Raw genomic sequence first — 27,927 nt, 5'->3', positions numbered from 1 at the left:
CGAACTCAAAATTTCCATGTAGGAAGTCCATAACCACAACTTCTTATTGGACTAGATCTCTTCTCAGCTCTCTCAAACCGGGTAACGGCCTTTTTTCTTTAGGGCTTCTCACTCATTGTAGTCCATTCCACATTTATAGTCGCGAAAATAATCAAGTATTTTTCTGTACTTTCTTTTGGATTCCAATTGACGCAAGAATCAAAAACACAGTGAACTCAACTCTGCTACAGTACTGCGGTTGCTAAACCGCGAACTCCGAGCTTCAACAATGGCGGAAACTAACCCTACTACTAAATCTGAGAGAATTTCTTCCAACACTTCATCTGCAACACCAGATATGGCGCCGAAGAAACTCTTTCAATCTCAAATTGCGTCGATTATTAAAGCGTATTGGATTCCGGCGACGCTTTTCTCTCTCTTCTTACTCGTTCAACTCGTTTTCCTCCCCAACGCATTTCCTCCTTCTCATTACGATGGTACACACACTCTCTCTTCTTCTCTATCGTTCGTGTGATATTCTCAGAATTGTTTGATTTTCTTTTTGCTGATTACTCTAATTTTGATTGTATTTTGTAGTTCTTCGCGTCGGAAGACTCAGTTCTATTGAACAAGTGAAAGAGGCTTATGATGATTTAGTTTCCAAGTGGTAAAGTTCCTTTCTTTTCTAGTATCAATACTATAGTTATATGTTGCTATATGATCGAAGATTTCTATTAGTGTACAATTTCGATTGCATTAAGTAGGTTTTGTAAATTTTACTTGTTTCGGCGAATCGTCGTTTAAAGGCTGTGAGTTGTTATTATATTGTGGCTAATTTAACTGTGATTGATTGGTTAGTGGTGGATTGTAAGATATCATGGGGTTTGGATGTTACTAGCTCTGTAGTTTATACTCATGTCTTTGATAAGGATGAAGAGTAATCTTGTTAATTGGCATATCAGTATATGAGCCATGTTTACATGTAGATTAATTTAATAAGTTGAACCATACTATGGGCATTATCCTTTTCTCGTTGATGTTCAATTTTGCTCGATCGAAATGTATGTTTTCTCATCATCTTATAAGGACGGACTAAACCCAAATGGTAAGATGAGAACTTGATGAAGATACTTGAGATTCTTATAAAGTTACAAATGTTAGGAATTTTCTTAAGATTTTACTGTAAGATTAATGCAATATTTTGAGTTGTGTGCAAAATAAAAAAAGGTTGACATTAACCTTAATGGTAAGGGCAGATATCTACATTTTAAAAAAAAAATCTTTCTATGGAAACAAAACTAAGGGCAAGAATGATGCAACATGTTTTATTATGGTGATTGGCAGGGATCGTAAATAATTTTTTTTAAAGTATCCTTGTAGCTATTTAATGTGTAGAGATGCAAATGGATGATGTATCATCCAACATTCGCTTAACCCGGTTTTATTAAGCGGGTCAAAACCGAAAATAAACGGATGAAAAGCGGATGGCGGATGATGGATGCGGGTGAGATTTTTTTCATCCGTCACCCGACCCATCACACGCTTAACACCCACCCATCATCCATATTATCAATTACACGTGTTTTTTTACTTTATTAAATTTTTTAGTTGAAAATTTTCTAATAAATATGTATCTTATGGCATAATTTTTTGTAAAAATTGTTATATATTTCCTCACCCGCTAACCACCCGACCCACCCATTCACCCGGTGGATGATGGATGCGGGTGATGGCTTATGCGCATGATGGATGGATGCGGGTGGAGCTCTACCCGCCCCGAACCCGATCCATTTCCATCCCTAGTAATGTGGGAGAATTTTCATATTAATTTTGATTCTCGAGAGATAAATATTAATTGAGAATTTTGAAAGCTAGTGGGATAGAGACATATATCAACTTATCAAGAAAGAAGTAACATGGGGAAATTGAGGTTATATATTTGGGAGAAATGAAATGTATAGCTCTAATCTTTATTCTATTAAAGGAAATTGTTGATAACTACTCTCCCAATGATCTTTACTTTACCTGCTAGAAAGTTGAAATGTTAAGGTCAAAATTAGAAAAAATTGACGGTGTTTGATGATCCATGTGTAAGAAAAAGAGAGCCATGTGGATCGGTGATTAATACTTACTTTTAGAATATCAACTTCTCAATATTTTTACCACCCCTTGTGCTTTCTTTTAATCTATCCACTTCATACTTTGGCTGTTTGGCATTAATCACTGACTCTACTTTGACAATCGATTGTATTTGATATGTAAAGAGAAACCAGTCATGTGAGGTTTTGTTAGATTCGTCTCACAATATATATATATATATATATATATATATATTATTATATATATATATATATACAAGTTTTTTTTTTTCATTTATAATTTTTTACTTATTGAGAATATTGACAATTCAAGATATTAAATGTCAAAGTTATGCATTCGCAAATGTGAAGTTAAACTGTGTAGATTAAAAAGAATTAAAAAGAATTAAAAAGAACAAAGGTAGTAATATGTAATACAAGAATTTTAGTCCTCAAACATGTGCATCAAAGAGTGGAGATTGTGTAAAAGCAAAAAAGTGAAGAATTCCAGAGGGCATGTCTTATATAAAACACTATCTGAAAATAAGTAGAAGTATAATATATTAATTTTGTAAAGCAAGGCTGTTTTTTATTATAAAAATCTTGAAATCGAAAATGACCTAATTTGATCCTCAACTTATCACCATATAGCTGTAAATCAACCTCTACTGCTGATCTCTACTACTAGGCCCCTAGTTGGCAAAATCCGGATCACGTGGAGGTCAAACTAGTTTTTATTTATTTATTTTTGAAATTCTTGTAAATAATGAAAATAATACTTTTAAATGCTGAAAATGAGGAAAATGAGGTAGTCTTGAACAAAGTTTCCATTCATGAGTTACCAAGGTTTATAGCAGCTTGCTTTACTTTTGAGCCTGCCCTTATGGTTGCTGTGTCACAACTCACATGTATTGCTGCTTTTTATATGACTTTTCCTGTTTGTTTCTCTGTATTATTATTTGATTATATGGGTTATTTTCAGGAATTCAGGTGCTGAGCTTCCTACAACAAATGATTTTATCGAGGTCATTTGTCATCACTTGCCTTGCTTTGTGCTATTCTTTAATTAAGCCTTATCCCCCTCAGCACATGCTGTCTGATATAAATTTCTAGACAATATATCTAAAATGGAATGAAGAAATTGAAACAGTATCAATTATGAAGAAGTTTAACACTTACATACTTTAAGGAAGTATTTACATGAAGAATTGGTATGTCTCATATTAGGCAGTTTGGTAAGTCTTGCAATGGTTTGTGAATGAAATAAAATTTTTCGCAGTCAAGTTAGATTTCATGATACCTTTTTTTCTATTTCGAGTTTAGTTTAAAATACCCTTTAAGGAATGCATTTATTCACGTTAAAATGCCCATTGCAAAGACACCTCTGTTGGTGCAGATATTTCATCATATATTTAAGAATAAGAGGTTGGTGATAAAATGGTCAAGGTGAAAGGATTTTAGAAGAAAGCCATGACATCTTATTGGATATCTTTGCTACCGTGGAGGTAAATTTCTCTTCTGTCGAATGAAAAGATAGGAAGAGAGTTGCCCATGATGAACTTCCCATGGCTAGCTCAAGCTGTATGACAAGCACGCTTTTATACTTGGTATAAATTCTTTGTCCTTCTAGGTTGAACTGTCACATCTCTCGAGATGTACATAAATAATTGTCACCTTTCCAGAAATAGTAATGGTTCACTATTAAATGTTCTAAGATACCCCTAGTTAAATGGAGTGTTGGAGAGATTAGAGAGTGTAGGTATTGGTGAAGTATTATATAGGTCTTCTAGTAGAATCATGTTAATCTCAAATTATGAGGGGCTGGAACAATGTGATAACTAATTCCGGATGGAGAGAGTAGTAATAGAGGCATGACTGGAGTGCTCAAGTGGACAAGTCATGTGTATTCGTCCACACAATCACACTCTTGTAAATTCACGAGATTGAGGAATTGCCTTATTACATGATCTTAGACCCCTTAAAGTGGTGAACTGGTCCAGCTCAAGTAGATTGAGGAGAAGAATTGATGACATCAAAAAAAAAAAAAACTGAAGAAATGGAGCACGCAGAATCCCTACGCCATGTTTTCCCATGAATAAACGGCCAACATGGGCTACAAGAAAAATTTGAGATCTAGGGTTTGAATCGCCGAACATTCGATTTGAAATTGAGAAGGCATCTAACTTAAAGTTCTAGAGATTACCTTAAGACTCTAGCTATTCATAGATTTGCGAGCCAAAGGATAGACTTGTGGGCTCTGCATGCTTGGTGGTCACTGGTCAGCTACTACTTCCATCTTCAACACTTCTGATTGATGAAACGGAGAGCATGTGGCTTGCTTTGCCAAGGGCTTCACCACTTGTGATTCAAAAATGAATCATGAGTGACCTCCCGTGTCCCAAAAAAGTAAGAAGAAAAAAGAGGGATATTGTGTGAGGGATGATAGGAGCGAGGTCTTTCATCCCTATGTGACCTTGTTTTCTTGTGTTTTACGCCTTCTTGAGAGAAGAGAGACTCATCATCAATGTAAATATAGTGCTATATATCCATTTGGCTTGCGTTTTTTCTTTTATATATATTTGTGGGCTATTCTACATGGTGATCTTATGGTTTTGTTTTTCTACATGGTGGAAACGAGATGTTTTTGACTTTCTAAAGTGACCTTGTGGTTTTCTAGATGTCATTGACATGCAATGATTATGTTTTAACAAATAACCCATGCCTAAAGCCTAAAGGACTATTTTTTCTAACCAACTATATGAAAATTACTAACCTACCCACGAGTTAAACAAATTCCTCGAAAACCTAATGCATTGCTATAGTTGTGCTCGAACATTATCAAATCTCTTTGCATGTACCATTGAACTAAGTCTATAGTACTAATAATGGCCGCGCCAAACTCCCACTCTAATTAAAGCACCATTTCCAGGCTCCTCCCAAGTCTTCCCCTCCAAAGCATACACATACGATATGAAGTCATCTTTAGCAGAAGTTTGCCAAACTCCAACTGTCATGTAATTTGTTGGAAGTATCTGTCACACTGTCTATGACAATCTTTTAATTCTAATTTTCCTACAGTTTCTTGCATCAGATATGAACCCTCAAATTTTCGCCCCTTTTCAATTTGCTCCAGGATTTGAACCCTCAAAATTTTCCCTTGCTCCTGAATATGACCCTAAAATTTTCGACCCAAGTAAATTTTGCTAAAAATATCTAAACCAGATATTAGTTTCTTAAATTTACTCCCAACTCGGATAATAAGACTTAGGCAAGACAAAAGGATTACAAGTCTACCGGGAGGTTTTGGTGACAATCAGACCATCAAAAGATCAAGCTAGCTCTTCCAGCATAAAAGGAATTGGGGGAGGGAGACGAAGGAAGAAGCGAATTTTGATCAAATAGGGAAGATAGTAAAACAGTTAGGGATTTTTTGGGGTGCATCAATTGAAGGTTAGGTTAGCAGAATCAGTCATTTAAGTACGGATTAGCTGTTAAAAATGAAATTAGTGCATGTTAATGACATCTATTAAACCATAAGGTCACTTAAAAAAATCAAAATATCATAGGGTCACCATGTAGAATTCCCCTTTATAGATTTATGTCATTTTAGATGGTTTTCTCATGTCTGGGAATTAATGGCTTTGTCTGTTGTTTGTCCCTAGTGCTGATATGCTTCTTAAACTCAAGAAAGTTTCGTAAGTAGAAGGTGATTTAGAAGGCAATGTGAATTATCTCTATTAAACTTTCCCATTTTTCCTGCTATACAAGGAAGCAAAAAGATAGCCAACAAGAATTACAAAAAGAAACATGTTATTACGGTAAAGCATTAGGAAATAAGTATATTTTGTGATGAAATGATAATTTATTGTACCAACTTGGAGTCCAAATCTGTTTAGCTTACTTATGAATGATAAATTAATGATGTTGAAATCTAATTTTTCAAATTGTTGTTGCTTAAAATATCAATTGCCTTTCTAACAACAACGAGCTATATGTATTACACCATCAATTAGATGAATTGATCCCCATCAGAAGTGAATTGTGTACCTCTACTGCAAAGTATCAAAGAGAAATTAACAATATATATATACTGGGGGTAATAGTCCTGTTTCTTGAAGCTCCTGTATATAATTACTATCTAGAGAAGGTCTGTTTGTCGTTTGAATGAGTGATCACAATGTTTATTGGTTCTTTAAATGGACATTTAAACATTAATATATTGGTTTGATACTTCTCTCACTCTCACACACACACACACACACACACACACACACACACACACACACACACACGTACACTCTATCTCTCTCTATCTCACACTCCCCCCCCCCCCCCCCCCCCCCCCCCCTTCTCTCTCTCTGAATGTGTGCTTTTCTTGCAGATTCGATATGCTTATGAGTTGCTGACTGATCCATTATGGAAGAGAGACTATGACCTATTTGGCATTGACGAGCATCAAGTAGGTATCTCTGTTTCGCATATGTATCCATTGGGATTTAGATTTGATGATTTTCTTCTTACACTTTGGCTATCTCTGGCTGTAGTATGTTTTGGAGAACATCTTGCAGCTCAATTCTGAGAAGGAATACACTTCAGTGAACCTTCCTCTACTTGCTTCTACAGGTTAGTTATGTCTCCCTTTGTATGTCTGCGGTACATGTCTTATAGTAAATCTGGAATACTGACTCAAATGACGTTTATATTGTGCAGAATCTCATAATATTGATCTCAACTTCATTTCTGCTGGAGATATCCAGTCAGTTGTAGGTGGTCAGAGGCCGTTGTTAATCCAGGTCAGTGATTACATGCTGGCAGTGTGACTCTAGTTACTGATGGGAGTGAAATTTTCACTGGCCTCTAAATCTTTATGCCTTCAGCTGCATTGTCTTCACTGAGGGAATACTATCAATTCTTTTGCACTCTAGTTATATTACCTATTACTTTATTTATGATGACAACCTTAATCGTAAATGATACCTGATTGCCTAAATGATACTCCCGTATTGAGGTTAGATCTAAGCCAACCTTACCCTTGTATCTGACTGTCAACAAGTTCACTAAATTTACGAAGCAGCACTCAAAGGTCACTCCGACATTCTGATTTAGTCAATCAGAACGTGTAACGCAAAGCTAAAATGTTGCCCACGACTGTATCTGCTCCACTGGCAATTATCTGATACATAGTGGTTGCCAATAGGTGATATCTCATTTGTTTTACTGACAGATTTTTCAGCTTATGTTCAGGTATATTCAAATGGGAGCAATTCATGCAAACAATTTTCGAGCCAATGGAAGAAAATTGGTATACTTTCCACAATACATATACAAAGTAGTTCACGTTTCTTTTTTATGCTGGTTGCAAGAACATATTTGTTTCCATGTGAAAGATTGTTTAGAACTTCAAATTTTGTAATTTGTTTTATATAAGGTGCTACTTTGTTTTTTTTTTGAGGGAATTTAAGTGCTGCTTAGTATAGATAATATATGTCATTTCCCCTATACAATCTATATTTGATATTTAAGAGTTATTAAGAAGCTATACACCAGGTTCTACATATATATATATATATATATATATAATGAGTAAAAAACATAAAAGGAGCAAAAAAAATATGAAACGAAGAAAAATTTGTAAAATGAGAAAAAGTTTCATAAAATGAGCTAAAACATAAAATGAGTAAAAAAATAGAAAATGAATAGAAATTTGTAAAATGAACAAAAGTTTCTTAAAATGAGCAAAAAGTTCGTTTTTCAGTTTTCAGCTTTAGCCTTGTCTGTAGTGGATCCAACCTCGTCTCAGGCTCACAGCTATCTGTCAGACGTATCTTCAACTATTACTTGCAAATATGCATCTTTATCTGCACCTAAGATTACTAAATCAGGTGTCTTCTTTTCCTAGTCAACTAAGATTAAGCTTAAACTACTCCTATTAACTTTTTTAGTTCCCCCGAATTTTCATGTTGGATAGACAGCTTGGAGGGACTAGATAGTGATGGAAGATCCAGATATTGAAATTAAGTTAATCTTGGATAATAGGGGTACATGCTGCTATTCAATTAATATAATGGATTGCAGAATAAGGGTTATTAAGGAGCTGAGTTAGCTCTAGATAGTTGAAGGCGATCTGGGAAGTTTGGTCTCTATTTTTATTTCTAATGGTTTTGACTTTGACATAGAGGGTGAATCATTTGTGTTCCAATGTTGGACCTTTATTTTATGACATCATGGAGATAGTTAGCAGAAGATGAGCCAGACCTTTGCTATTTAGTGTGTTGCTTTTGGATTATGTTTTATATGTTTAGTTGAAGGTCTAGAGGTTTAGACAATTGTACCTTCCCTCTATTATGGTGGTTGATGTATGTGTTGTTATGTGAGATCTTTGTTGAAACAAGGAAGAGTTAATAATTAATATGATACTAGCTGTTTCACATGTTTTAAAGATGTGTAGCTCTACAAATTACTTAGCATTATAAAGGTTTTGTTATTTTATTTTGGCTGAAGAATACTTTTGATAAGCCGTGAATTATATTTGTCATTGCATCCCACAATTTTATGTAGGCTTTCTGCATGCCATGATGTGTTATTCAAGGTTCCTTTTGATGAATTTCATTTGTTATGCACAAAACGAGGCTACAAACACTTTTATCTCCCCGAACAAACAACAGAGATGCATAATCTTTTTTGGCTTTTGTACTTGTTGGTGTTGGTGCCAGAAAATAGAGATTATGAAAGTGAGAAAGATGATTAAGGAAAAAGAAGCAAAGATATGATCATATTGATTGTTAAATCACCGATTACAACCTAGCCACTCTTTCGAGAGGAATGACACTCTTTCAAGCTAACACTACTAATTTCTCACCAGAATTTTCAACATGCCTTCTTTCTCCCTACTCTCCTCTATTTATAGAGGATTTTCCTACTCTCTCCTCTAACTAACTTAGTTCCTTATTCCTCAAGCTAACCCGTAAGAAACTAATGTGCATTACCAAAAATTCTCCTTCCCCCTAGGCCAAGCTATTACAATACATGCCCGCCCAAATGTACGGCCTCTGAAGCACTGATCCCAGCTTTTGCTACCCTCTCAGAAGATGCTAAGAGGCCATTGGTGTTCAAGCTCTTCCTTGATGATTTGCAGCCTGCTCATCAGTGGCTTACTCATGGGATACAAATACAGAGACTTGTCTTGGAGGAATGTTGGGTATTGGAAGAAATGAGTGGTCTTTGGGTGGGAATTGTTATTTGCCAGTTTGGAAGGGTTGGAAAGGGTTGGTGGGAAAGGTTGGGTGGGGAAAATAAACGTTTGAATGGGTGGGATTCTAAGCTGAAGGTTAGAGAAATGTGGGTCAAATAAAATGATAAAAGGACCGAGCTTAGAGTGGCAATAGACATAAGTGTGGGGCAGATAAATCAGGAGTGTTATCTCTAGTAATTGGATGTGCTCAATGATCTTTGGGTTGGTTGTTGTACGGGTTGAGGTTTAGGTTCCTTGGCTTTTAAAAGTGATGGGCATTTGGGCCTAAAATAAATAATCCCATCAAAATTTCTGACCTCATGAACTGAAAAGTTCCTATTACATTTTGGGCGGGGTTGACTGAAAAAACAAGGAGCAAGAAAAGTGGTATTTGAAATTGAAATCTAGCCTTCAAGAGTTGATGTCACGTGCTTTTGCTCAGCCTGGGAATAGCCTTCTTGGGTAATAATTATTGCCCTTACTAGTAGGAGCTTCTAGAATCACCTTTTTCTCCAAGGTAACAAAGAATCCAATGTAATGCAAAAAAAAAAGGCTATATAATAAGTCTGTTTTGTTTTGTCTTCTCCACCACACACGGTGGCCACCATTGATAGTATTCTTCCCTCAATTTCCACCAACTTTGTTCCCCTTCTCCACCTCCTACAAAACCACCTGCACCACTAGTCACATATTGACTGGTGAAGCCACCATGAACTTTTTCATTCCTTCCATGAGCACCTCCAGCAGGCCTGCTAAAAGCTGCCCCAGTGACCCTGTACCTCCTAAATCACCAGGCTTACTATGCACACAGAAGTCTTCTTCACGTTTATTTATCTTCTCCGGTCTGATTCGAAAATTTCCTCCTAACTTGGTGGTTAATTCCTTTAACCCGTGCAGAACCATACGACTTACCTCCGTCCTTGTTGAGTCACTTTCGTTCTATGTGCAGTATTTCGAATCTTATCACCATACTTTTCGCTGGTGACGTGGTCATCGTCTCTGGCTATCACCATGTCTGGCACCTGACTTTTGTCTGTCGGACCACCAAAACAACTTCAACAGTAGGTATTGGCTGCGAGTTTGGAGCACCTTTTCCTCCACCTCTTTCTTTTCCCCCAATCTAAAAATGGAGGATATCCGAATCTCCTCCTTCCACATATTCATGGTTTCCTCCATTTTCTTAGAATGTATCTGGAATATCTCGTCCAACCTCATGATAAGCTCTTCCTTTTCTTCCTCAAATGTTTGTCCTCGAATCATAGCTCCGACGATTGTCGAGTTTGGTGTCGCCTCTACTCTATTAGTAGCCGGGCTACCAAAGAACGTACGACTCTGATACCATCTATGTTGCTGGACTCTGGTATCCATGTCCGACACGGGTACATGTCCAAGTGTTCGGCTATATTGTGGAACCTTTTCAACTTTTTGGCCCAAAATGAAGTGTCCAAGTTTTCCATCCATGTCCGAGTGTCGAGGATCGAACACGTGTACTTGAGGTGAAATGAAGAGTCCGAGCAAGAGCAAGTAGCAGCATAGCAAGAACAAGTAGATTAATGGCAGAATATAGGAAATATGGAAATGAGAAAGATGATTAAGGAAAAACAAGCAATGATATGATTGAATTGATGATTAAATCACCGATTACAACCTAGTCACTCTTTCGAGAGAAATGACACTCTCCTAAGCTAACACTACTAATTTCTCACCAGAATTTTCAACATGCCTTCTTTCTCCCTACTCTCTTTTTATAGAGGATTTTCCTACTCTCTCCTCTAACTAACTTAGTTCCTTATTCCTCAAGCTAACCTATAACAAATTGATGTGCATTACCAAAAGTTTCCCTTCCCCCTAGGCCAAGCTATTACATCTATATCTTCAAAAGTCGTCTTATTACTTATGTATCATCGCACTTATATGTATACAGAAGTTTTTATTAAGTGCGGATTCAATATATTAGATAACTAAAAATCATCTTTGATTGATTGTTCAGAATCACCTCCATTCCGAGTAATGGTTAGGTTACATTCTATTCGATTGCGTTTTTCTCTTGGGTAAGATCATTGACATTATGTTCAAGCTTCATACGAACTATTTGGACACTTAAATGGGATGAATGTCTCTAAACTGAGTTAATTTGTTTTCATGGAGCATCTTTATGTTGAATAACTATTTCATTAGTTTACAGTGGACGGAAGTAATATACTGAGACATGGTTTCTTGATCATAGTATAGGCTTCCTTTTGGTTTTCACATTCTCGTTGAGCATATATTAAGGATTTAAGGTGCATTTTTGTCATGTGTTAGGTGTTAGGAAGGGAGGTTTTTGATGGAAGTTATGGTTTGCCCCATCTCTGTAAACTTTTTCCTTTGGATGGTGGTGCCTGTTGGAGGTACTCGCCAGTTTTACTAATGAGGTCGATCCCACTGCAAATGATGTCATGATTTGGTTGCATCACAAGAGATTTCGTTTTCGTCAAGAATTTTCTTAAATTTCTTTTGAGGGGATATCTATCTTGAGCTTCTTGCCAATGCCATCTGGAAGGTACATGCTCCTCCTAATCGGTGTTTACCTCTATAGGGGTAATAGTTAAGGAAAAGTTGCCCTGAAGATAAACTTAGTAGTATATATTGATTTATGCAAGCCTTGTGGCTTATTATGAAGAGAGGAGGAAGAGTCAATGGATCACCTCTTACTCTTTTGTCCCTGGGTTCTCTCCCTTTGGCATGTGTCCTTTGCTTTGTGTTGGTCGAGTTTGGCACTGAGGGGTGGAATGTGGCTGATGATTTTGTTGGAAATTTTGGAATTTTGGTATGGGGAACTCAGGAAGAAACAAACCAACAAGGGTAGAGCTTGCTCACATCAGGTTTAATACTTCGTATTTTCAGACTGTTGTATAGGGAAGGACTAGGGGTGAACTGTGAAGTGAACAATTTTAAGTGGCACTTGTCTTTTCTTGAGTTTAGATAGCTTGAAGGAATTGCTTCTTTTTGGTTCTAGCTATTTATTGAGCATGGGTTAAACTATTCTGCTCACTTTACTTTTGGTTATCATTGCAAGCATGAATTAATTTATTGTAACAGACTAAGAGTTGATAGGAGTCTGCATTACAACCTGTCAGGTTTTTGATTTTAGAGATCTGATTTTATTTCCCAGTTTAACTGTGATGCTGTGTGCATGTTGCCTTAATCAGTTATGTTATAATATAGGATGAAAAGCCTTAATTGGAGGAGTATATTTTTGGATAAGCTCCCATGTTGTCTATAAATCCTATGTTATCCAAGCATTGGATCAGGGAAAAAAAACGCGGTCGCGGTCGCGTTCGCGGGAACGGTCACGTTTTCGCGGGAACAGCTTGTAACGGGCAAATAGAACGTTTCGCGGCCGACGCAGCGTGAATTTTTTTAAAAAATTCACATAATATGTTTCAACTTTATTTGCATTTTTTAGTTTATGTAGCATTATTACAACATAATATAATCAAATCTAATAGAATATCATGTTTCATCAACTATATAATTAAATCATAGAAAGAATTTGGCCAATGTTTGAAAAAAACGGATGTAACGGGGATAAAAGCGTTCTAACGCGGCGAGTTCGCGTTACGGAACGGACAACGCGGCGAGAAGTATGTGAATTTTATTATGGCGTTCCGTAACGGGATTTCGCGGAACGGCAAATCCAAAATCCGTTACAGAACGGCCGTTCTGTAACGGAACGGGAGAGTTTTAATTCCGTGCATTGGATTGAAGGATATTCTTCAGATTTTAGTTTGAGGATTCATTTCACAAATATTCTTATGAGTCTCACAATTGCAAACATTTGGTCACATGCTGAAAGTTTCTGGCCTTAACTGGTATTTTGATGCGCTGAATCATGGGCAAGGTTGAACAGCTAACATATAGAAATATTGGCAGATGTCAGAGTTTGATCAGATTCTCTGGAGTCCAGACTCAGATCATTACATTAATGGAATAGAAACGAGGATAGCTTTTAGTGCTTGAAAGTGAAGAAATAAGAAGAGGAATAAGTCGTTCTAGAAAAAACTTAAATCAATGATGTAATCTCCTCACCAACAAGAAGTAAAGTGATTGTAATCTTGACTTGGATTATATATGCACAAAGGTCCACTCCCAGCTAGCAGAGGCGTGGTTATCTGAAGTGGATTCTCTCTTTTGTAGTAGATGCCGAACCTGCTGCTCTATTGACTAAGAAGGGGGCGGACGCAGCAGCTACATGGACCCCTTCCTTTCTGTTGTTGCCAGCGCTTTCCCGGGCCGAGCCGGAATTCTTTATTAAAAAGAGCAGGCAAAGCCCAAAGGCTGCTATCCCAATATGCCAGCGAGCAGAACGAGAAGGCCCAATTATATTACCGCGGTTGGATGGACCATTAATCTTTTAAAAATTGGAGTTTTCCTTCATTTATATGGCCTACATCATGCTTTTGGCACATGGGGATGTGAAAACAAACTCTTTCTCAGTTTCATTTCGTGTACACATATATGTGCACACCTTTTTCTGATTCCAGATCATTTTGGTTTGGTGTACAACCATCTTGATGTTAGTTTTAATTCTAGTGGTTTTTATGGTTGATTTTCGATGTTCACAAAGTTTTGCTCAGGATTTTTGTCTAAGTTGCCGTACAGACTGCAAACCACCATGGAATTCTTGTTAGGTCCAAATATGATTTTTGGCCAATCGTGTAGCATTTTGTCCATGTGCTCTGTGTCTAATGTTTTTGAAGCTATTGTCTGATAATCTGATATTGTCTGATAATTTGTTTTCAAAACATAAATCTCTGTATTTATATATCAAGGCAGCTACTTTGTCAATTTGGTGACTCCATACATTATGTGCAGCTACTTTGCTGGGTGAGATTTCTGATACTGGTGTAGTGGAGCTTGGGGAATATAAGCTTGCTTCACAACTTGCAGAGCAGAAAACTATGGGGCAACTTTTCTTCCGAAATGGTATTTATTAATCTATCATGGTTTGTCATTTATTTTTTAGTGTTTGTTTTGGTTCACTTAAAAAACATAGGCAGTGGAAAGCAGTGAAGTTGTTTGGTTGACACGAAACACATGAAGTGCTAGTTCATGGGAAGTTTTACTTCCCACAAAATGGAGTAATTGTCTTACTTGGGAGTTGGGACCCACTAGATGAGTGAAACTTCCGATGGGCCCATGGGAATTTTCACTTCCCATACTCATCCAAATTCCAAACAACTTTTTGTCTAGATAATAAAACTTCATTGGCATTACAACTTCTAGGAAGTCACACTTCCTACATCCAATCAAACAATCACTAAGTTTATTAATTAGATAGCTGGTGTTCCAGCCTGAAGCTGATGCCGGGAGTGAAGATAACATTAGCAGGCCGCTTCTACTCCACTATGGTGGGGTGTTTTGCCATTGTACCAGCCTTTTCTTTATCATTACTAGCCTTATATGCATACAGCACGCTATGCGTGCGAAATTGGAGGATGAATGGTAATTGCTTTGCAGTTTGTTAGATCGATTTCTCCCTTTTTTATTTTTATTTTAAAACTTATAGAGTGATAAGTATTGTAGTTTTCTTTTCTAGTTAGGCTGTTAGGGTATATTGGTCAAAAAGGGTGGACACCAAAGTCCTCAAGAGTTCTGCTTTTTGATCCTTTGCTGAGCTGTACTAGAATTATATAATTGAGCTAGAGTACCACTGTCTCCTGGTGTTGCTTGTCAATTATACTTTATTCAAAATTCTCATGTAGGATCTATATTTTGCTTTTATTAGTTGCTTACTTCTTTTGTTTACAGGTCTTCCTTCTCTGATTGCATTTCCCCAAGGGTGTAGAACTTCAAACTGTCTTGTTAGGTAAAGCTCTTCTATGTATATTTGACAAATTTGTGGAGTGCTTTTTTGTATACGGAGCTTTAATAATTAAGCTCAATTAGTTTATTGTGAAGAGTCTTACCTTTGTAATGTTTTGCCATTGGATCATGAGTTTGATGCTTTTGTAGGTACGAAGGAGATCTCTCTGTTGATGCGGTTACAGATTGGTTTGCAATAATGATACTGAAGTTACCTCGCATTCCGTATTACACAAAAGACTCACTGGTAAGTTGATCTTATTTCATTGTAAATAAAAGTTTTACTATATAAGCACCTAAAAGTTTTCCACTTTAACACTAGAAATGTTCATTACCTCTGAGACCACTGATAAGCAGTCGTGATTTCCATTGCCAATTTGCCATTAAATGCTTGCGCACTGAACACATAGCCTTTTTCATGGAGTGTGAAACTGGCAACATAACCTGCCTTTTGTTTTTAGGGGCTTCTTGCATTGCCTTGATTCCTGGGAAGGTCTCAATAGATATTCTTTCGTGGCGTTTGTCTTAAATTTAGCCACCAGTAAGATGAATGAAGTCTCCTCCATTTTTATCCTGGTTTGATGAAATGAGAAAGAGACATTCTATGATCCACGTACGTCATGTTCTAGAGAGGATATCCCCCCCCCCCCCCCCAACATTCCCTTCTTAATTGCCACCTAAATAGTGTCATTTTTCAAATTCTTTCTGTTCTTCTTTGAAATTGGAGTTCTGACCTTGAAATTGCAGACCATAAGTTTGTAAACGAAAGGATTTTAAAAGGAGAGCTCTTTACCAACTTCACTTGAAAGATTTTAAGAATTCAAAAGTACATATTTAAACAGTGTTATGAACTTATGATATAGGGGTGCTGTATTGTTTTTCATTGTCCCAATGCCTCGAAAGAGGAACCTAGCAATGGTTGGGTAAGGGATCTATCTATTTCAACCTTACCCTTGTATCCAATTGACCCTTGATCCATATTACTCAACTGCTAATTCTTTACAATATGATTCAATGTAGAAAGGTGAACATGCTGATCGATCTTTGGTTCTAAAAATGATTCACGCCTATTTTCCCTTTTTGTGTCAACAATGTGGGGATGGAGGATTTGAAACTAGTGTGGACACACTGTTTTTTATGTTAATACATGTCGAGGTTATTATGTTTGTCATGTTTATACAGTTATCTACTATAGAAGTTTTATGTTTTCAAATTGCTACTATATATGCTTCTAATGCAGATGAACCATTGTATCATAAGTTCATAACCATATTATCTCCTATTTTCAGGGACCAAGATTCTTGGCTAAGAGTAGTTATCACAAGGTATGCTCTTCATTTGGATGATTCTCCAAAAAAATTGAGTTATACAGTATTACTCCCTCCGTCCCATAATATAGTGCTTACATTCCTTTTTTGGTGTCCCAAAATGTTGTGCCTATTTTCTTTTTTGTCAATTTATTTGGACTAAATTATCCTAAATTTCTACACAAACTTTTCAAAATACCCCTACTTTTCTCTCAAAACATGTGACCCCATTTATTGTTTTACACCATTCCAAGGAACATTTATTGCCTTTTGATTTTATTTAAAGGAAAAAGAAAATAAATAACTAGTTTCAATACAAAAGTATCAAAAAAGTACTTCATTAAATATTTTTTTTTGGAAATCCTACCACTCATTCCATTTTCCTTAATTCCCGTGAAAAATGAGAAGCAAGCACTATATTATGGGACGGAGGGAGTACATTTTTTTTTTTTGTTTTGATTGGCTACACATTCTCATTCTTATTAAGTAATTCCACCCCAATGGGCGCACCATTTTCTGATGTCTCATGTGCATAACCCCAACCCTTGGCCTCTCATTATGGAAGGCAACTCCATGACTAGCATGTTGTATGCTCAAATATTGTTCTATATCTTTCCTCAAAAAAAAAAAAAATTGTTCTATATCCGGTGCTTCATCGGACACTCAATGTGTATATCTATTTATCTTCTATATGGATGCTTCTCTACTGTATCACAAGATATCTTCCTGTCACTTGTATACAGTCCCTCGAAGATCCTGTGGATACTCGTCCTTGTACTTTGTGCACTACTGCTGAGAAAATGTACTCATTTTCGATGTCCATGATTGATAACTTATCGTGGGAGACTAAATTTTGTTTTTGCCCATTTTTTTTGGTTTAAAGGTAAAAGTCATGTTCTTCTCGGACACAGGGATGCGTGCAACACCATTTATGCGACAACTTGCCAAGAACTATCAGGATTATGCTTCCTTTGCTTGTGTTCTTTGGAGGGAAGAGGAATATGCCTATTGGTGGTCAATGTATGTGCTCTTCTGTCTTTTACCATTAATATGTGAATTGCTTATCTCTGAATATGACAGAAGCCACTAATTTGTAGAGCTTTGCAACATTTTTATTTCTGTGGCGGTAAAGTAGAAAGCTCTAGATATGTGGATATCGAAGAAAGTAGTAGTGGAGTAACTGTCTATTTGGTTAAGACTTAAGAGATGTCAGGGACAGCGTTACCTAATTTGCCCCCACCCCCACCAACCACATCTCAGTTCAATCGCTCCGAAACGCAATTCGTTCGTGTTCCGAAAAATGCAGTGGTGTGCGATCTTGAACAACCGAATTGGTGAACCAAACCCTTAGACATGGCTTTTTGTTTCTGATGTAAAGATTAAATGCAAGAAAATGACAGGAATCTATGAGATTTTTTCGATCTAGGGTTCCTGAAAAAACAAACCTAGATGGCAAATTGAGAATGAAATTTACCTAAAATTTTGTTCAAATGTTCAGCAAAGATCCTCTCGTTGGTAGTCTTCTCCGGTGACGGTATGGCTGGCATTTGCGTTATGCGCCTTTGAACTTTGTTCTACAGATGATACTTCGCTTTTTATCAGGTTGGAAGGACAGTGTTCTCTTATTTTATTTGGGTTGGGACTTGAAAGTACAAGGGATTGGTTCTGGAAAGTGGTGCTATTGAAAAGTGGCCCACGTTATTGAAGCATTGAACCCTTCAACGTTATTTTTTTACTTTGTCAGACTTTCCCTGTTCTTTTAATTTTTTTCTTTTTGAAATTTGTTCACGCTTTCTGTAATTATGTCAAGTGGGAAAAAGGGATTGGTTTTGTCCTTTCCAAGCTTTGATTAACCTCATATGTAGTACTTCCTTTAAGAAGGAATCAAGATTATTTTAGTAATAAACGATTCCATCTCAAAAAATAGGTTATTATTATACAGTTTCATATAATAATAACTACAAGAAATCAGGTAGCGAATTAAACAAATAGCTATCACGAATTATGTTCCTAAAAAACGTTCTAAACAAAAAGGCCCTTGCGATCCAATTCTCCCTACAAACAGATTACGCTCTGGTACCCGTTCTGCGGTCTAACGTGTTCCGCGAATTAGCTAAAACTGGTCAGGGATAATAATGGTAGTAGATATTATGTAATTTGTTCTTATTTTTGTTAGTACCTTAACAACTTGTTCATAAGGTAATAATAGATGGTACTGATGGTAATGAATTCTACTGTAATTTTATAAGGAAAGTCCCATGTCAGTTTCTATGGTAATGTTTTTCCACCTTCACAAACACTCTTTTCTTTATAAAATTTCATCATCATCCATGGATATCGGCATGAGATTTTTCTTGCAATATTACACTCTCATTATCATTATTGCCTTTTATAACTGCGTAGTGATTGGGTCATAAAGGTTTTGGTCAATGGCTTGGATCCGATATTCAAATAGTTGAGACTGCTGAGTAATGCCATGACGTGATTTAGCTTTTGACATATCATTCTTTATAAAAGGGGTTGAGTGGCCATTTTCCCCTGTAGTTTCGGCATGCAGCAACAAGTTCTTAGGGTTCAAAGTAGAGCCAGTTCTTTTTAAAAACTTCTAAGTTCGAAGTGTCTTTGTAGGTTCATCGACCAGGTTATTTACCGAATGAAGTACTACTTTAACACTTTGTTTTGATAGGAGGAAATGGAGAGTAGGGGAACAAGGAGAAAGGGATGGAAACAAGTTCCCTTGTTTGGATAAGGGATTGGGGGAAGGAAGAGGAGAGAGAGAGGGAAGGATTTATTTTCCTCTCTCTTTGATAAACATCATCCCTTTCAAATTGGAGAGATTTGGAGGGAAAACAGAACTCCATCTTCCCCCTCCCTTTCTTTTCCTTCCCTTTTCTCCTCTATCCCTCCCCTTTTCCTCCTATATATCTATTTAAATAAAGTGTAAATGTTATATTATGTAAGCTTAAATACCTAGTTACTATTACTTGCAAGATCAGATAAGAAGGTATCACAAGGGGAAGATGTAGGCGGATGTAGTATGTAAAGTTTTGCAAGTTCATACCCACCAAAAAGAAAAAAAATAACATAAAAGAACCTACAGAAAATCAAGGAGAAGCACTGCCCAGCTGGAGGAACCGCTCTTGGAGACCCTTCTCTGCAGAAAGTGCCTCGAAAGGGATCCAAAGCAGTTGAGAGGACGTACCTCCATCACTTCACCTGAGGAACATGGACCAGATGCTTCAAAAGGAAATCCCTTTATACTATGAACTTCCGGAGGTTCCACAGCTCAGGAGTAGAGAAGGCAAATGGGGTGGTTTGTGTGGGCCGGCCTGGAAGGGTGCAGCAGAGCACCAGCCACTGAATGAGGCGGGCGGGCTGGTTGGAGGGTGCTGAACCATGGCGGGTTGGGCACTTGTTTGGTGGGTTTGGCAGTGGGGTGGGGTGGGTGGACCGATATTTTGGTGGGCTGGGCGGGTGTAGGTGTACTCTTAATGTAAATTTTCCCAGCTAATTCTGCATATCCTGAGCATCTTAAGCATATTACATGGAAGCGGCATGTTTGGTGTCTTTTGTATATTTTCCATTCTGAGATATAGTTTCTTCTAACTTCTAAGTTTTTAGCCATATATCTGCTAACAGAGTAGACTGCTTTGTTTAAAGACATTGATGTAATAGGATTATATGAAATATTGCATTTATAGTCCTATGAATGGGTAATGTTCAGCTGTCAGCTATACTACGTTTTGATCATTTTTATCCTAAATTTAGTTACTCTGTGAAAGGTTATACACTATGAGACACACATGGTCTTTGATTTTGTTATTGGTAATTACAGATATGATGTTGAATCAGCTCCGGCCACTGTCTTCTTGAGAGATCCAGGCGCTAAACCTTTGGTCTATTATGGTATATCAGATTTGTACTATTACCTGTCATTTGCCTTATAGTTTAGGAACAATTTTGTCATCATATCTCTTTATTTGTCACCTCATGCAGGGCCTGTGAACAGTTCGTGGTTTGTGGATGTTATGGAAGATAATAAACTGCACGGTAATGCTCCTGCTCAATGGTCTTTTGTCCTTTTTCTTTCTTTTAGGTGGTGTGTGTGTGTGTGTGTGTGTGTTGTATGAAGGTGTTGCTCAAAAATGTTTTGGCCATTGTACTCCTGGTTTTTATTAGTTCACCCATTTCTTTGGGGCACTTTTGCCGAGGCACTTATTTGAACCTTAATCAATAAGCAAAAATTAGAAAAAGTTGATATTTGGATAATACACATTGAGATTTGAGACGAATCTAATAAAATCTCACGTAACTTTATTTTTCCTTAAGTACAAAAAACAAGAGATAGTCAAAGTCATGTATGTCAACAGTGTCAAAAGTGAAAACGGGTAAACTAATAAAAACTGGAGGGAGTAGCTCACTAGTTAGAGAAGCGGCTAATGGTGCTCCATAAAAAGTATTCCATAAAAAGGAGGGGGGCCTACAAGTGTTGACAGATGTTATAATCTCCCAATATTATTGACTTAATACCAATCTTTCTAGGGGTTTAGATCACCATTTTTTTTGTCACAAAGTGCAGATTTGAACTGCATAACATCTTATAGTCAATGTCAAATTATGTGATACAGATTTTGTTGCTTAAGAATGCAATATATCTGCAATGATTTCCTTTAAGTATTACACCATTTATGTTCGTGATATATGCTGTGACTTTTTTGCACTTGCAAGAATATTCTTCTAGGTTGCTGTTTATGAGATATCCTGATTCTGAATTTTTCGTGTTTCTAGAGCTTCCGCAATTGAGGACCATGACATCAATGGAGTTAGGTTGCGACTCACGTGGCTATTCTCGTGCTGGGATCAGTACTGATATATGGTATTGCGTCATTGTTATAGGAAGGTCAAGCCATGAACTGGATGAAATGCGTGAGGTGAGCTTTGTAATGAATACATATTCCTGTGGAATAAAGAGGACGTAATAAATGGGGAATTTTTTTTGATGAAGCTTACACCGTATGCTTTGTTTTTTTTTTTTTTTTGACGTGAATTCCCCTTATCTGAACTTTCTAAAACTTATTGACCTCAAACTAATCTGGACTAATTTTAACATATTATTCCCTCTGTTATTTTTTAATTGTTATACTTACATTTTTCACGCATGCCAATGCAAAACTTTGAGGAGTCATATCTCTAGTTTTGTATTTGTAAAAATTATAAAAACTACATATTAATAAAATACATATTAAGACGAATCTAACAAGATCCCACATGACTATATTTTTATTCACGTATAAATCACAAACGATGGTCAAAGTGAAATTTGTGAATAGTGTAAAATATCAAAGTGTACCAATTTAAAAAAAACGGAGGTAGCATATATTATTACATAACTTATATGAACTTATTTTTGTTTGTAAAATCTGGTGGTAGTCCACATAGATCCTATGCCTTCTGTTCAGCGCTATATGCTCCCGTGAAGCCGCTCTCTTCATCTTGTTCCTAACACCCCCTATCCAAGTCATATTTGACCTTCCTCCACTTCTACAAATGTCTCCAATCTATTCCACTCGCTACTACTGTAATCGGTGTATCAGCTAGTTAAGAGCACACATGCCCCAATCACTGTAACCAGTTCTGTCCTATCTTCGTTCCGAATTCTATCTCATAACTCATAAGGTGTTCTCGGCACGCGCATATCTGCTATTCCATGCCTAATATGATACTTACTGAGAGATTGTTTGAATAAGGGAATTTGGAGAGAAGGGAAGAGATTCATCTTACTTTTTTTATATATTACATGGAATAAGCAAAGGGAAGGGAAGAGAATTGGGATGAATAATTTTCTTTCCCTCTTAATTTATCATTCCACTCCTTCCAATGCTGTAAAGATTTGGAAGGATAACAAGCTCACTCTTCCCCTTCCTTTCTTTCTTCTTCACTCCCCTACCTTTCCATCGGTGATTTCTTTCCAAACAAAATGTAAATGCTTAGAGCTTAAACCTATATAATAACACTGGCCAAATAGCCAACAGATAGAATTTTTTATGACCTTACTGGTACACTGCAATCGTACAACATCCCGGTTGATTTCCAGTCATAAAGGAATCATATAATTTGTTTGATTTGAGCTGTATATCTATACAACTTTGATGTTGTAAAGACGCTCTTATGTTGATTTGCTAGTCCTAAACTTCCTCTATTGTGTATTAATCGCAATTATTGGACTTCTATACTATTTACACACTTCCCTTTGAGTCTTTGACCATATATCATGATTTACACATAAGGATAAACAGTCATATGGGAGCTTGTTAGTGATATATATCAGGTTAAGGATATTGCTTAAGTTGTCACAAATTTCACTCACTTATGATTGCTTAAAGGTTCTAAAACAAATTTAGGGCTTCACCCACCTTAAACCTGATTTAGGAAGGGTTTCACATTGATTTATTTGGCTTTACTCACCAACTAAAACAACCTAGCTTGAACTAAGCTTCACTCACTTAGATTAAGGATTTTATGCTTTAGTTCACACCTTAAGCACAAGAGAAAACTTGGATAAGTACTTCCAATCTTAACAAAGCATATGAGCTCCGTCACTGAAATCTTATTAATTACAAGCTAAGAGCTCTTACATATTTATATGGAACAACGAAAAGAAAACATTAAACTAATACAACCAGCTGAATTTCTGGTGGAGCTTCCCCACCAAAATGGATTTGTCTCCTAGTCTGATCTTTTGGACGTGAAACCAATTGCATGGTTAATTAACCTTGGAGCTCTCTCACCTCCTTGAAGCACACAGCCAAATGTAACTTTGCTACCCAGAACTACAAAAGAAGAGAACACTGAAACATGCCAGAATGGCGTCTGCCCCACTATGGAGTATGGAGGTTTCCTCCCCTTGCTAGGGTTTAGCTGGCTTTCCTTGCTGGTTAAGCAAGTAGGAGCAAAAATTCGGACTTTAAATCCTTGCCCAGTTGACAAAACCAAAACCGTGCAAAAACAGTTTTAAAAAAACCTAAACTAACTTCTACTTAATCTAACTATTATGAAAGGACCCTAATTGGCTTAAAACATGTTAAATCTATTCTTTTTAGAGTAGCAAAATCCTAAGTCTATTTACACATCATTTTTACATCAGATAAATTCTTCTTGATATATACTTTCGAAATATCAACTTTTTTTTTTTTATGTATAGATAACTGAAAATACTAATGTTAAAGTTGTGCATTGGGAGGAGTGAATCTCTACATGATGCAATTAGTATAGGTAGGAAGAAGTATTAATTATAACATCCTGATTATGAATATAACTTCTCCGTGACCCTTCTCATCTTTTTTATTTGTGCACTATTTCCATCGATAAAGTTTTGTTCATGGCGATTAAATTATCTTGAGGCTCTAGATTCTTCGCAGGGTCCAACAAACATTATCGGATAAGAGTTCTCAGGATGCGCCTTATACCAATGAGGTGGCAGCACATTCGGCTTCTGCACTTAAAAACAAGCGATTAACGTTTACTTGGTTAGATGGAGAGGTGCAAAAGGTTAGTGTGCTTCACTTCTCCAACCCTGCATTTGTTGTTGCAGCTTACAAGTTATAGTTTGATGAGGTCCACATACTTGATTTGAATTGTATAATAACCTCCTCCATGATTAGCTTTTCTTGTTAGAGCCACAGTCAATGTATCTTGTTTATTGTGCTTTATTTTTAATTTAGTTTATTATTGTTTTTTTTTTTTTTTGGGGGGGGGGGGGCGGTTGGTACGTTTTACTGTGTCATATTCGTTTGGGAGTGATGGATGCATACTCATCCTACTCATTAGTTCTGAAACTCTTATTTGATTATGAAGCTTCATGGTCTATAAAGTTACTTAAGATTGTTATATAGAGCCTATATAGCCAAAAAGACAGCTATGGTTTTGAAATTGCACACATTTCAGATCGGATAACCTCATGGCCCGCCATTTTTGGGCTTCTTATCAGGGAAACGTTAAAGGCATATCTAGTACTTAATTACCTGTACAGTTACCCCAGATAGAACTGTGTTATTATGAGATACCTTTTTTTGTGCTCATCTCAATAATGTGTGGATTTAGTAGTAGTTGGACCTATAACTTGTGAGTTTTGGACTATCCATACTACTAAATTGTGGTGTAACTAGAATTTTGGCCAAACTGTTGACTTGAGAGGAATCTTTTGGCATGTATTATGTTTGAACAATTGGATCCATCAAGACTCAAGAGATGCCCCAAGCCAGAAAACCAAGCCCTAATCCAACCCTCTTTGTTTTTTTTAGACAAGATTTTTTAACATAAAACCCAATTTAACCTTCACCAAAAGAGCCCGTAAAATTACAACCCGGGTGCTCATGGTCGTCTTAACGGGTCAAAAGCAAAATCATTTCAAAAAATATGTGAAAAGTAGACAGCAGTGAAAGAAGAAAAATGAAAGAATCCTATCTTCATTTTGCATCTTTCTCTGCTTTTGGTTCACTCTGGCAAGGGGGGTGGACCCTTGTCTGTTGGACACTTGAAGTTTCCAGACTACTGGTTAACTGCAGTGCTTATGTAATTCAATTACTTTGCTCCATCATTTGTAATGGTCTAATGGATATGGACGATTTCTGGTCTACTGAAGCTTGCAAAAAGGAAAAGCGCAAAGAAAGCTTAAGAACTATATTTTGCTTTTGGACCTGTTAGATTGACCCAAATCTGAAACTTTGAGTCAGGGGCTGAGCATTTTTCGACAAATGCTGTCATCAGTTTGTCATCTTTCCATCACACTCAAGTCTGATTTGACAATGTTGCCATCAGTTCCATTGAAAAGTTTTTAGCATTTTTTTGTGTATGCAGGTATCAATGTGTGCTTTTAGAATATTTCTTGTCACTGCATGAAATGAAAGATAATATAGTTACACTTACTGTGGTTCTTGATCTTAGAACTTGTGTATGTTCTACATTGGTGGTGAGCTTAGCCTGGAATGTTGTGGTCCAAGAAGAGGCCTTGAAGATACACCACAAGTGGTAATGGTCCGTTACATGAGAAATGAGTCAGTTGATGATCCTAAAGATAAGAGATCCTCCACTAGTATATTTGACAGTCTTAAGGATGACGTTGATCCTGTATCTCAACTGGTAGCACGATACAATGGCTCCGCTGAACCTTTACAGGTTGGTGCTTACTGGTTCAAAGATTTGTTTTAGTTTCGGCATTTTTGTTTGTCCTGGAACCATTCTTACTGGGCATAAGTGCCATGAATTCCTTCCTTTGTCACCTGGACAATATGTTTTCACCACTTATAATTTTATCTGACTACAGATTATTGAATGGATTTCGAACAATATCAAAGATGGTGACTCGGCCAAACTTCCTTTCTATGTAAGTAAGCTTGCAGTCCGTTGTAACCATGTCTATTAATGCATTTGTAGAGCGCACAGGCATGCATATACACCTGAATTGCACACATTGACATATTTGTTCACCAAGATAAAAGGAAGTTTCTCTGACTCCCCTTCACTGTAGCCTGTAGTCATTAATTATTATTGTTAAGGGGTCTGTATCTCCATTATCTGGAGGCCATGCGAAGTGTTTATTTCACCCAAGCATGGTGTTGTTTATTATCTTTCTGTGACCAGCTCAATGCCGCAACAAATTCTGGCCTTGTAATCTACTTTTCCATTTACGTTAGCTGATTGGAAATTAATATTCTATTTGGCAGAGAACAAATACGCCCGAGCTTGTTTCTGAGAACCCAGATCCACTTTGGTTCGTTAGTAGTGAAAAAATTCTTTCCACTAGAGATGGAATAAAACTCAAACTTCAGAGAGTCCTATCTGGTTGTCATGATCTTTCTGGTGATCCAAGGATTGGTCCAATGTTACTTCTCGGAGCAGTATTAACTTTTGGTGGAATCTGGCTCCGTCGCAGTCAACCAACTCCTTCAACTGACTCTAGTCAGTCAAAAGAAACCCATACTAAGGTAAGTGGTCTTTTGGGATGATACCCTAGATAATGCTCACTGATGTTAGGACTGTAGCAGATGTGATGTCTGTTTTTGATCTTTGACACAATTGTAAAATAGATAATCACAGCAAGAGACAACTTCACCATTGACTAAATAATGCTTCTTTTCAGAATGATATAAACTTGTGCGAGATAGATGATCTTTTAATCTTTTTGTTTGTTTTGTATTCTTTTCTTTCTTGTAAGCTCTAATTTCAAGTAGTAATATCTAACCTTTTCTGTGCCCATCTAAGAAAAGCATTCTCCTTGACCCTTCTTGAGTTTCGTTCCAACTCTTTTCCTTTTTTAAACATTTGAAATTCTTCAATTGCCCAGGAAGTCTAAGATATCTGGTTTGGGTGGGTTGCTTCTAATAAACTGCAACCTCGCTACTTGGAGAACTAGAGGACTAGCTAGCTAGACCTGTAATCTCGCATTTGGTGAACAATTTATTCATCCTAATGTTTGTTATCCAACGACTCTTTTTGTTTTCTTTAGACACAAAGAATCCCCTTTAGTGTTGATCATTCTGGTGTCCTATTTGAAGCATCTCATTTACTTGTACATTCCTGCTATTGTGGAATATGTCAGTTGTAACAATTTTATGGTTGTGAAGTGCTGAAGTGATTAGCGTCCAGTCTGATCTGTTTCTTTATGTTGTCATGGCTTCCTTCTTTATGGATCATTATGTAATAATCTTTTACCCGTTTGGCAGAAACAAATCCCAGAAGAATGGAAAAATAGAAGAAGAAGAAATAGTGCAACTGCAGAAGTTCCTCCTTCAATGACCGACACGGAACCAAAAGGTTCTTATCAAATGGAGTTCTCAGATTCAGACTGAGTAGAATTTCGTCACATAGCTCCAATTTCAGAGGACTGTAACCTTTTCTGGAGCAGCCATCTGGCTCATGAATACCACCAAATTAACAGGGGTGTGTCAAATGTTGTTGTAATGATTGAAGTTCTAGATGGAATATTTTGTCATATTGCATAAAGAGCTCTTTTGTACATTAACCCGCCTACAAGTTGGAATTTTGTGTACAACTTTGTTTTAGACCGTAGACTATTGTAGAGATGCGGAGTAGACAAGACATTGATATAGAGTAGTTAGTGTCTTAGTGATGCTCATAATATTATTCATATTTGTATACCTACATACAGTCTTTGAGATCAGCTGTAGTTCTCCTTGTAATTTTAATCTCCGTGTACAAAAATGTTTCCCCTAGAGAATGAGCCACGATATTATCTTACCTGCAAACACAAGCATATTTACACATTACTGGTGCAATCACTTGGATAGCCTATCATTTTTGGAGCTCTTTTGTCGACAGATGAACAAGTGTCCTGATCGCCACATCGCACTATTAGTTTCCTCTTGTTTGAAGCTCTGATTCATAAGCACATCTGAGACCAGCATGAAGCGGATATAGATATAGATATAGTGCATCAGCTTCTGCTTTTTTTTTTTTTTTTTTTTTT

The 27,927-nt window shown here is 36.8% G+C and overlaps 1 protein-coding gene across 1 annotated transcript; it reads left to right on the top strand.

Moving 5' to 3' along the window:
* The first annotated feature begins 157 nt into the window (after positions 1 to 157).
* Positions 158 to 27,621, top strand: LOC104894022 (hypothetical protein). The gene is made up of 20 exons (XM_010680180.4): positions 158 to 476; positions 577 to 646; positions 3,040 to 3,082; positions 6,439 to 6,516; positions 6,602 to 6,680; positions 6,768 to 6,850; positions 7,302 to 7,359; positions 14,146 to 14,256; positions 15,082 to 15,139; positions 15,286 to 15,382; positions 16,425 to 16,460; positions 17,326 to 17,462; positions 20,278 to 20,348; positions 20,439 to 20,492; positions 21,231 to 21,373; positions 23,850 to 23,990; positions 25,386 to 25,616; positions 25,765 to 25,824; positions 26,165 to 26,425; positions 27,164 to 27,621. Exons 1-20 carry the CDS (start codon positions 269 to 271, stop codon positions 27,287 to 27,289), a joined length of 2,145 nt encoding a protein of 714 aa, XP_010678482.1. The 5' UTR covers positions 158 to 268; the 3' UTR covers positions 27,290 to 27,621.
* Positions 27,622 to 27,927: the final 306 nt, after the last annotated feature.

The sequence above is a fragment of the Beta vulgaris genome, chromosome 5 (genome assembly GCF_026745355.1).
Source record: "Beta vulgaris subsp. vulgaris cultivar EL10 chromosome 5, EL10.2, whole genome shotgun sequence".
NCBI lineage: Eukaryota > Viridiplantae > Streptophyta > Magnoliopsida > Caryophyllales > Amaranthaceae > Beta > Beta vulgaris.
This window is presented reverse-complemented; position numbering and strand designations above follow the sequence as displayed.